Source organism: Amphiprion ocellaris, chromosome 22, assembly GCF_022539595.1.
Source record: "Amphiprion ocellaris isolate individual 3 ecotype Okinawa chromosome 22, ASM2253959v1, whole genome shotgun sequence".
Classification (NCBI taxonomy): Eukaryota; Metazoa; Chordata; class Actinopteri; family Pomacentridae; genus Amphiprion; species Amphiprion ocellaris.
In genome coordinates this window covers 19,991,873-20,003,743 of record NC_072787.1, presented here as the reverse complement: position 1 = coordinate 20,003,743, position 11,871 = coordinate 19,991,873, and the positions used below count along the sequence as shown (strand labels likewise).

At 39.6% G+C, this 11,871-nt stretch overlaps 1 protein-coding gene across 10 annotated transcripts in view; it reads right to left on the bottom strand.

The window, feature by feature from the left end:
- Nucleotides 1–267: 267 nt before the first annotated feature.
- The window catches only part of slc4a2b (solute carrier family 4 member 2b), a 51,034-nt gene continuing 39,430 nt past the window's right edge, over nt 268–11,871 (bottom strand). For all 10 annotated transcript variants that reach the window (XM_023285296.3, XM_023285305.3, XM_035955148.2 and 7 more), the window contains 11 exons: nt 11,044–11,257; nt 10,207–10,413; nt 9,930–10,078; nt 8,900–9,094; nt 8,240–8,467; nt 7,014–7,103; nt 6,770–6,936; nt 5,526–5,779; nt 5,261–5,430; nt 4,603–4,776; nt 268–2,359 (listed from right to left, as the gene is read on the bottom strand). In XM_023285296.3, the coding sequence (XP_023141064.1) occupies nt 2,279–2,359; nt 4,603–4,776; nt 5,261–5,430; nt 5,526–5,779; nt 6,770–6,936; nt 7,014–7,103; nt 8,240–8,467; nt 8,900–9,094; nt 9,930–10,078; nt 10,207–10,413; nt 11,044–11,257 (1,929 nt within the window). In that variant the 3' untranslated portion in view covers nt 268–2,278. The remainder of the gene's footprint in view (nt 2,360–4,602; nt 4,777–5,260; nt 5,431–5,525; nt 5,780–6,769; nt 6,937–7,013; nt 7,104–8,239; nt 8,468–8,899; nt 9,095–9,929; nt 10,079–10,206; nt 10,414–11,043; nt 11,258–11,871) is intronic.

The following is an 11,871-nucleotide window of genomic DNA, read 5'->3' as shown; positions in this document are numbered from 1 at the left end:
CTTTAATCTTTTTTTTAAATGGCCATACAATTGAATATTTAAATGCTTAAACATGAAATAAAAGGTAAAATTAAACCTAAACATCAACAGGTATATACTTTTTTTAAATTAGTATTTCACAGATTTGTTCACATTCTTCTCATTCAGTCTTTTTAAAGTTTAAAATACTCGTTCCTTGTGCTGTTTAAAAGTCTGTGAATCATTTTAAATCTTCCTTCTGTCTTCTTTTGAGTTGCTTTACATAAAGAATACAACAGAACCGACCTATAAATAGAAAATATCTTTTATTTGTCATCAATATTTGAACCATTATTGTACAAGGGAACATCAGCAACAGCCTCTCAGGCTTTGTATTGCTTTTGAAATGGATCACGTTTTATCAGCATTTCATGACCGACAGATTTGTGGACAGACACAGTCTAACCTTCACGTCTTTCACAGGCACAATAAGCAGACACAAGACAAATACTGAACTCCACTGCCCACTTCTTATAAATATCTCCTTCATTGTCGTGGCCAAGGTGAAGCCGTGTGTGTTTGAACATCTAAAAACAAGGGAGACGCCCCCAAATAAGTCTTCATAAACAGGAACGATGCCAGATATTGCAACAGATAAATAATAGAGATGTCTGATTTATGAGTGTCTCAAAAGTGCAAACTATTGCAACGTGTGCCGTCCTTACAAACACAGAAGACACTTGTAGCTGATCACTTCGTGGTCCCACAGGCACTTAGATATCGTGCAACTTTGTGACACCAAACAGGCACAAGATCAGTCATTTTCAGGCTGTAATCGGAAAAGTAGTGTCTGAAATGCATCCGTGAGAGTAACAGAGGACCGAGAAATTTAAGATATTTGACACAGTCAAAGCTTTAACCAATCCATGTCACACTGATGCAACATGACATAAAACTAAAAAAAAGAACATATAAAAGCCTTCCCTCTCAGCAATGCGTGAATATTGAGATTGTCTACACAGATTGTGTGGAATTTTGGTCGACCGAGTTGACACAAGTGTGAGCGAAATGTTTAAATTAGTCAATGCCAAAAAAAATAATGATTAAAATAAAAAACTTGCAGTATGAAAATGTGTCAATTTAGGCTCCTTCATAAACAGCAGTTAGGAGATATGAGATGACTGAACTGCAGCTTATTGTTCTGATCATGAAACTATTTACACGAGACATTTGGCACTTGAACAAAGAACCTAATAAATTACAGCAATTCCCATAAACCAAACACACCAAGTGAGACCTCAGAATAAACTACATTAGTACTTTAGTGCCCTAAACATTAGCGTGGAGACATTTAGAGTATATTCAATATGCCACTGTCTTATTTTCTACAAAATAAAAGTGTTCGTATGAAGAGAAGCAACATGTTATGGCATTAGTGTAACGACAAATTGCATTTCTATGTGTTTTTTTTGGTACATTAACATAACCGTCCTGCAACATCTCCCTCTGCTGGTTATCTTAGTTCATTGCAGGTACACAATGCGACACAAAAAGCTCAACTATTATCTGCGTTTGAGTACAAAAAATTAATGGTTAAAGAAGGACAGGCTAAAAATCAATCATAGATCATTTAAGAAGCGACCTAAGGCAACGCTAAGAGGATAAAACGATTACTTATAATACAGTCATTGTTCAGATTTGGTATCTTATAAAAGTGCTACGAGCTTCGCGTTTCAGGTAAAGTGATCAGCTGTCTAAAATAAGACAGAATGAGGAAAAATAATAAAAACACCGCTCAATATACCTTTTTATTTCCTTCATAAGGCGCTTGGTGAGGCTAAAATGTGAAAAAATAACTTGAATAGCAATAGTTCAGCTTGTTAATATAAAGGAATGTATCCTATATATCCTCCACATATTCAATGTGAATCAGAGCAACTTTTCAAGGCTAAAAATTAATCAGTCTTGCAAATCTAGCTACGGTTAATAATTCTGAGCTCGAGATCGCATCGTTTGATTTGGAATCTCTTGTCCCCCAAATCAGATGTTTTTTTTAAAAAAAGCACTTTATGTTTAAGCAAATGCTAAAAAAACCTCTCGGTTCGTGTTTTTGAGCAACAAAACTGCATTTAAGCGGCAGAAAAGCTACTTAAATAGTGATCAAAAGCAACCAGACCTCCGGCGGTGCACAGATTTTTTTTTTTCCTGTGAGTGTTTCAAGTTTGAAAGGAGTCCGTCGCAGAACTCTCATTGGTTGTGACTGACAGATTTTGGTGTCCGCTAAGAGGATTTAAGTGGTAAAACGAGGGCTTGTTGCTGGTTAAACAGGCATGTGCATCTCAGAGTACTCATCGTGACCGTCACGCTCGTCCAGCTTCGGCTCTGCGTCATCAGCATCCAGCTACAAAGAGGGAAAGAGACGTCGGAATCAGAAATATGAACAAGAAGGAAGCCCCATTTTTAGCCGTTTTCTTTCTGAATCTCATCTTGTATAAATAAAAATACGGTTCTACTCATAGAAACATTAAATTTGTAAACTAATTGTGTTTTCTACCTCATTTTCTGTGTCTTTCTACTAAAGCAATTCACTACATTTCCCAGAATGCTTTTCTATGACAGCTAATTTGACAAAACACTAGAAAATACCTCCTTGACACCAAAAACCATCATGGGCACGTCTCACTTAACAGCTCTTTGCACACATTTAAACACAAATTTCAATTTTCACTGTTTAAATACGCAGGGTGGATTTTAATCTTTATTGTCGAAGCAAATGAAGTCAAAACTTCACCAAAATTTACAGTAAAATGAAAGTAAAAACTCTTAAAACTTGAACTTTTAAAAAGGTAAATAAGCTGCTACTGATATATAATTTCTTGTTGTGGCAACACTATTTCCACAGTTTCCTTGAGACACTCTCATGGACCTTTTGTAGTTCCAGTTTTCACAACTTAAAAAAAAAAAAACAATAAAACATAAATTTGTACATAAAATTTGGAATTATTTTAAAGGAAAAGAACATTATGATCAATAAATGAAGCATTTACTTCTTAGCTGTATGCTGCAATTTATTTAATCTTTCAAAAACGTCAATGTAAATCTACATATCTCTTCTCTTTTATCGCTAATTATCACCGCCAGTAAATCTGCTAATAATAAAACCGCATAATTTATTTCCTTCAATAACACTATTCTTTTTGAGACAAACAGTGCACACAGACTGCTGTTCAGAAGTTTGGGGTCACTTAGAAATGTCCTTATTTTTGATAGAAAAGCAGTTTTTTCAATGAAGATAACATTAAATGAATCATAAATCCAGTCTAGACATTGTTAATGTGGTAAATGACTATTGTAGCTGGAAAAAGCTGATTTTTAATGGAATATCTACATAGAGATACAGAGGAACATTTCCAGCAACCATCACTCCTGTGTTCTAATGCTACATTGTGTTAGCTAATGGTGTTGAAAGGCTAATTGATGATTAGAAAACCTTTGTGCAGTTATGTTAGCACATGAATAAAAGTGTGAGTTTTCATGGATGTTACTGCCAGCGCCTCCTACCCCGGGTGTGTGTGTTAACTAAATATTGTGGCTTATGCAAATAGGGCTGTGTGATTCCCACTCCCTGGTTGGACCACGACGACGGAGGCGTGGCTGCGGCCGGGAGCACTTTGCTGTGCCAAGATTATCCACACAGTCCTCCATCCTTGGTAATGGATATGAATCAGGGACTGTGACAGCGTTTACTTTTCTAAAGCCAGTGATAAAACGAGGGGACTGAAAATGTATTGGCAGATGCCCTGTCCAGGGTGTGGTAAGTATAGGTGATAGTGAACATGTTAAGTGATGATGACACTTAATAAAAAGTCGATACGACTTGTATCTTAAGGGGAGGGGGGTTACGGCCAGCGCCTCCTACCCCGCGTGTGTGTGTTAACTAAATATTGTGGCTTATGCAAATAGGGCTGTGTGATCCCCACTCCCTGGTTGGACCACGACGACGGAGGCGTGGCTGCGGCCGGGAGTCCCAGTGATTGGTGCGGCGCTTACCAGGCTGTCCAACCGAAAACTGCCAACTCCTTTAAAAGAGTTGGCAGTTCCACTGAACGGGGCAGCTGACTCCTAGCGTGCCGTTTTGTGTTACTGTGTGGTCGAGGCAAGATTGTGTGTGTGTGCTAGGAATTGGGCCAGGCCTAGAATTAAAAACTGATACAGCCTCACTTCATTCCAGGTAGTTCCTTCTGTTTAGGTTTCACCAGGATTAGGGGTGCTGACTCGTGTGTAAGTTTTTTTTTGTCAGTTCCCATTTAGTGAGCCTTTTTGTTCCGTTTTTCTTTTGTCCACCGCGATGGTAGCGTTAAGTTCTCCTTATGAGAACTCTTTTTGTGTTTTGCTAGCAGCACCCACCAGCCCTCTTCCTCAGTTCTGCCTCAGTTTGTATAGTATTTTGCACATTTTCTGTTCAACCTTTTCTGTAATAAATAATTTGATTTTACCACCAACAACTGTTTATGTTGCTTCCCTTCCCCCCGAGCCGGGGTTGTAACAATGGAAAACATGAAATTGTCTGGCTGACCCCAAACTTTTGAACGGTAGTGTAGTTCTGTACAGGAGCCCACTGCGCCCCCCGTTGGTTAAACTTACACAAGCCATCTCTCTGCCGGAGAAGATGCGCGGCAGCACCAACATCTTGACGGGGACGGTGAGGATGAGGACGAAGGGGAACGCCAGAGACGCCTGGGTGGACATGACGGCCCACAGAACGGCCAAACACACCACCTGGATGCAGGTGAAGAGATGCATGCGCAGCGTACGGACCTGGAGGAGGCAGAGGGCAGTGACATTAACTCTCAGAAACACTAAAAATAAGACTAAAACAAACGTTTAGCTCAATCACGAGTGCTTATATTTTAAGTCTTGTAATGCCGTTTCAAGGAGAAATGTTCAGATATTTGTTGGTCTACAATTAATACAGGGTTTTAAACAGCTTAAGACATTAAGAGTTCAAATTATTAGCTGTCAGTCTGAATCCATTTAAATAAATGATTAAATATAAATACTATACATCTAATATGAACATTTTATTGACTGAACCACTAAATCAAAAGGTTAATTAATACATAAATTATGAAGTGTAATATTAATGCGTTTCTATCAGTATTTCTACTCATAATAGAATCTGTGCAATGTTGTTAGTGTCACCGTTTAATTCAGTTGTTGCTTCTTCCACATGAAATCTCCATTTCTTTGTGTAAAAACACCCGTTCCCTCAGCCTAAATCATAGAATGTGGCTCCTCTCACCTTGCGGACGTAGGTGTGGTCGGGGTGGTACTTTGGCGGCATGAGGAGCAGCATCATCCGCTCCGTCAGCTGGATGCCGTTGAGCGACATCACACCCATGTAGAGGAAGATGCCGAACAGAACGGCCAGCGGGATCTGACGCAGCAGGTCGCCGATCACGATGGACAGGCCTGTACAAGAGAACATGAAACATGAGGTTTCACAGGAATTAAAAGCACGAATTCCATCAGAAAGAAGAGGCGATGCTTCACTGTGCGACACTCACCAACCAGGATGGCGACCAGGAGCCCGGTGACCCGCTGCTCCTTCACTTCCTGGATGCGAGGCTTGTCTCCGGGGGCGACGGCTTTACTCATGACGGTGAGGGCGTTGACGTGGGTCACCGAGCGAACGGTGGCGGCGGCCATCCACGGAAGGCCGAACAGAGCCGAGCTTCCGCCCAGAACCACGATGAGCAGCAGGTCCAGGTGGAAACCAGAACCTTTCACCAGCATCCGCTCCTTCTTACTGACGATGAGGCTGCAGGAAGACAAACAGACGTAAACAACAGGTGAGACTCTAGTTTGAGAAGCAAATGCTGACTTTGGTAGCCACTGGTTTCTTATTCTTTAGTTTTATTTCAGGCACACTGACTGATACATGCAGCCTCTCTAGGGTTAATGGCATCTTTAACATCCTTTTTTTCCATTAAAATTACTAGTGATACAGACAAATGAGAATTACTTTATATGTTTGAGTCAATACAACATGACAGTATTTATTGATGCTCTGATATCAGACACAATCTGATCTAGAGCTGGTTGACATGTTTCATATGTTCATGGGATTTTTTTTCTGCTCAGAATGGGCCTCAGTAGGGAAACTAAAAATGATAGTAATGATCAGAGTCTGTTCTCTTATCTTGCAGAAATCTAAACATTTTCCTGTTATTTCTGCCCCTTTAATGAAGAAAACTGTCTACTATGCTTGAATACATCAAACCCTATTGAACTAAAGTGGTTCAAATATAATAAATGTTGTATTCTTAATTTGGACTTTGCTTTCAGTGAGTTTTCCGAGGTGCCAGCTAAAACAAACCTCTTTGTGGAGCACAAAAAAGATCCTAAATGCAGGAAAAACACTGGTATACATCCTGTATCTCTTCAGTACAGACATCAATTGAATAAGTGGTGGAGTTTGATCTTATCCGAATCAAGCATCTGAGGACAGATCTTGTTATGTAATGCACAGATTGCACCATAAGGTGTTTATTGCAATTTGTGTAACACAGATTGTCAAAAAACATATTGACAAGGCTTTCCTTATTGAGCCACACAGATACATATAATAACTGAGAATTTTAACATTATAAAACATATAAGAAGCCTTTAGTAAACTCAAACTGATCCCATTCTATCAGCTTCAGGTGGTACAGATGCAATTAGTTTGAGTGAATGATACACTAACTAATCAAAAAAAACTTAGAGATAATTTGGCATTAATAGCTTTTAAAATGTCAGCGTTACTCACGTGGTGATCTGAGTCTCCATGAAGATGAGGATGAAGACCAGCAGAGCAGGCAGACAGCAGGCAAACATCATCCAGATGGGGAACGGATCGTTGGTGCCCAGAGGACTGATGAACCAGCCACGTTTCTGAGGACTCGTCACGGAGAATCCGCTGGGAACGCTCAGTTTCTGGACAGAAGACGGAGACTCAGCACCACTCAGAAAACACACATCTGTGGTTTGAATGAAAAATATCAGATTCTCACCTGCGTGTATGTGTCTTCTATGAAGTAATCGATCAGAACCATGATGAGGATCGCAATGGGAACCCCAAAATCTCCGATGATCCTGCGGAACTGAACACCATAGAAAGAGAAGTTTGAGCAGAAGTGGAGATTTATATGAAGCAATATGCAGATTTACAAATCTGCACTGCAGGTTATGATGAAAGATTGAAGGAAAGTTAAATAAATTTTATGGATGCTAGAGAAAAGAGAGGTCAACCCCAGAAAACAACGCTGATATCTAACAATCACTGACATTTTTCTTTTAAAGGCCATCTATCTGGATTCTACAACAACATACTAGGACCACTGGGAAAAACAAAATAATAATAAATATGTCCTAATTGTCATTTCAAACTGCAATTGCGATTTGTTTAGATCATCATCATCACCGCAGCAGGTACAGTACATGACAAGTGGCAGCGTCTGTGGTGTGATGAAGCTTACATATTGAAGCTTTGTGGTAAATTAGTGACTTTATCTTTTTATCTTAGTCAATATCAATAATGGGAAAAATTAAAAAGATTGTTTTGGACATTAAAAAAAGTAACTTTGTGCAAAAAATTCTACGTAAAATGCATCTTAAAAGAGTATTTCCTATTTCAGTGACAGAAGTGTGGCACAAATATTGAGCAAACTGTCAAAAATGAACACTGTTTAAGGAGGTTATTGCTCACATTGTGATTTCACTGGCACCATGGATTCTTCCTCATCTGACCCACAGAAAACCTACCCAGGAATTAGTCTGATTCTTAGACTCTGTGCATTTACATCCTTCATTCCAAGTCTGGACCAGATACAGCACCTAACCTTTGTTCTAAACCTGCATCGTTTAAAGCTGATGGATTAACTGATTATGCACAATGCAAAAACACAAAAATACAGAAAGGGACAATCAATAACATTCAATTTTTAAAAAATTCTTCTGGGTTTTTTGTTTGAAGCCAAATCTTCAAGCTTTTTCCTTGTAAATTTACAACTTGAATCTCAGAAATTCTGAGTTTTTGCCAAAAATAATTCTTCATCTTAAATTTTGAATCTATGCAATCCCATTAATATTTTTACTTGATTGTGACTGGAAATGATAACATGAATATTAAAGAAATTACTTTTGTGGGTTCTGAAATATTCCAATGCTACAGATTCTTCCTTAGACCATCTATTTGCTAAATGTTGACTTGTGTTTTAGAGTGATTTTAGCTCCTCACCCTGCCGGGGAAGAAGGCACTGTTCTTGAACTTGCGCAGGTAGAAAGCGATGAAAAAAGTTCCAGCCATGAGAACCAGAGAGAGCAGTGCGGTGTTGGGCTCCCCCTGGACCTTCACCATCACAGGCAGCGAGCTGTTGCTCAGCATGAGGGTGATGTTTTCTGTCGAGGGGCCGTCTTCGGTGCCGTTGGAGAGGGAGCAGCGTTTCAGTGGGTGCTCCTTGAAAATCTGCACACAGAGGTTTGATGTTAAAGCACAACATTTCACTATAAGGTTCAAACACACACATGGATACAGGCTGTGATTCCTTTCTTTCGAGGGATCACACTTTTAGGTATTACAATCACCCTTTCTGGAAAATGAGATTAGCTTGTAGCCAAAGGCCTTTCAAGTCTGTGCCATAAAACTCTAAAAATAGCAAATCTTCCAAAATCATAAGCCAGGATAATAATTAAACTCTCAATCCATTTAACCTTCAAGGCCAATCAATCACAGAAGATTTCAGGTGCGCTTGTTAGAAAAACATACTCATTTCGACCCCGAAATCTGAACACTGTCCAAAGATTAGTCTGTTCGGTTTAGCGTCAGCGGCGTAAACCCACAGCATGCCAACAAAAACTTTTTGTAATCAGGAGTTGTTAATTCAAGTCTCAGGTGTACCCTGCCAAGCTTGATGAAGGTCTCGCAGATGAAGATGAGGGAGATGAGGAAGGAGAAGATTTCCTGGGTGAAGCGGGAGACGAAGCGCACCAGGAAGCTGCCTTCGAAGGCCACGGTGACGATCACGATGATGATGAGCCAAAAGCCAATCCAGACGCGACCCGTCAGGTACTCTATGCCGTTCGCTTTGCAGAACTGTGAGGACATGGAGAAAAATAACTTTAGAATTATGCTTCTGCAAGTTTTCACAGTCTAATCAGTGTGAAAAGGTGTGATTTCTGCATCCCACGTGGTGGTTTTGCTTGTTTTTGGGGCAATTTTCTGGCTCAGCAGGTGACGGAAACTGGAAATTACATGCAAGAAATGTTCATGATTGAACCTACAACAGGGTTTTTTCAGTTTGTTTTTTTTTGCTACATTAGAAAAAGTACAATTACAGTGGACACTTAGGTCAACACAATAGTATCTGCATCATTTGCAACATTACTTTTCTCAATAGTTTGTGCAGTATCAGTTTCAGTATCAGGGGTAGCATTTAATTTCTGCAATATTTCACATTTTCATTTCTTGGGTGCAATATTTCAGTTTCATGTCCAACATTGCTATCATAAGTTACAGTATTTCATATTAAATATCTTTTTTTAGGTGCAATTTTCATTTTCATGTGCAATATCTTAACATCATGTGTAACATTACTTATACTACAGTATCATGGCCAGCATTACTTTGTACTGTTCTATTCTAGCCTCATTTTCTTTACCCATTTCATTTCAGCATTGCATTGTACTCTTATCTTACTGCTTTTCTACTTTTTAGGCACTGCATTTCTTAAGGTATGCGATTTAGTTGTTTTCCTCAGCAATATCTGGCACAAGAGTTTCTTTTGGGATCAATAAAGTTTTATCTTATGGTCCCAAACAAGATTTGTCAGGTACAGAATAATCAGTTTACAGGAATCCAGAACTGCAGATGTTGTCGGTTGTTTTTAATCAACCGTATGTTGTACTGTGTGTTTGGAACATCAACCTACACTGTAAAAGGCTTCTTCAAAGACCAGTAGAGGTCCAGAGAACCCCACGACCAGCAGCGGTTGAGCTCCGAGCAAACAGAACACTACACCCTGCACTGCCGTCGACACAATCAGCTCAGAAACTCCAATCAGACCTTCCGTCTTCTCACCTAACAGCAGACACCAACAACCCATTATCACCACAATGAACACACACAATTCATCAATAGGTTGCTAGTAGAACCATCATTACAAAAACATGACCAGGATTTGTGACTCAGCTGCTTCTCCGACTCACCCAGCAGACCTCCGAACGTTATGGCCGGAGAGAGAGCGGCGAAGTAGATGAAGATGACAGCAGCCATGCACTGGCTGTTCAGGGCGTCCTTGAAGTCGCTGATGTACTTCGGGTAACGCCGCCGCACGTCTCGTATCAGCCCGCCGAAGGGGCGTCCACTTCGCTGTAAGGGGTCGTCTGACTTTTTCAGAGGTGTGAGTTGGGCCTCTGGGTGACGGGACAGAGCAGGGCATTAATTACAACAACAAAAAGTCAGGCAGCAGCTTCTGATTGATTCATAGAAGTACTGTAAATAGAAATACTAAAACCACTGAACATAATGCTGATATGTAAAAACACTGAAAAGATTTGTCTGAACTACTGCAGGAGAAAAAAAGGATGCTTATCAAAGTACGGCAGATCTGTAAAATCACTAATATTTCCTTCCTGCTAAATCTGATTGTAAAGTATAATTTGATGAAATCATTTACTGCAGGAATAATACACGGCCACTGGCAGCATCTGTGGTGTGACGAAGATGTTACAAGGTGGAATTATAAAGCTTTGTGGGTTATTGCCAAAAAAACTAACTAAACTGACAACAAAATCATCTTTTTCTTCTTGTAAATTTGTGACTATAATCTTTCAGAATAATCAAGTTTTGAGTTTTTTTCTTACAATATCACTCTCTTCCTCTCAGCTCTATATTTTTTTAAACTTACAAATATAAAACTGTAGACCTGATGTGCATTTGATGGTATTTTTCATCTTAATCTAAGTCTTTTGTTCTGGTAAACTTACAGTCCTAATTTCAACACCACACCCTCCACATTTTCTGACTGAGAAGAAAATGCTCACCTTTTTCCTCAAAGCTTTTTGGCTCTTTGGCTGCTTTCACTCCTTGTTCCTCCCTCTTGCGCAGCATCTCGCTCTGGAAGCGAGCGACGGAGCGCAGCAGCTCGTCGTCTCCCATCTCTGAAGGCGGCAGCACGATGCTGCAGTCCAGGAAGCTGTTGATGGCGTTCAGTAGGTCCTGTCTGTCGTCTGCCATATAGGCCGCCTCGTGGAATTGCTGGATTCAGACATAAACAGATTTGACCAATAAAATAAGCCAGAGGAGGAGCCTTGACTGCAGGTTAGTTTATGTGCTAAAAATCAATTTAACTTCACTTTCTTTTCAGCTCTGCTCATAGACTAAGTGATAAAAACACCCATCTGCTCTAGTAGACAAGAAATTGAATGCAAGACAGTTACCTTCACGGTAATGCTCTGTGGTAAAGTAAATGGGAAATAAACTAAACTACATAGACAATGATTGAGGATTTGTATCTTCTTGTGTCCGCTGTATGAATATTGTGTATTTCTCTAATATATTTGACCACCTGAATTACATTGAGGCAACTATATTATGATCGGGCAACTTCGGGGAACAGAAAAGTCCAGATTTTCCTGGTTATAAACTGCTTAAATATAATTATACTGGCATCACGAAAGATAGTTTTGTTATGAAGAAACAAAAAAGTTCAAAATGTTTTACATCTGAAGCTTACTTGGCTATTTTTGCATAGGCTTTAGGTTTGTGTGCATCAAGGAACAGATGCACACTATTATATTTTAATCCATACATTTATATTATGGAAGAAGTGAAAAGAAGGTTCATCATGGCTACGATCTCATCAAAAAGGG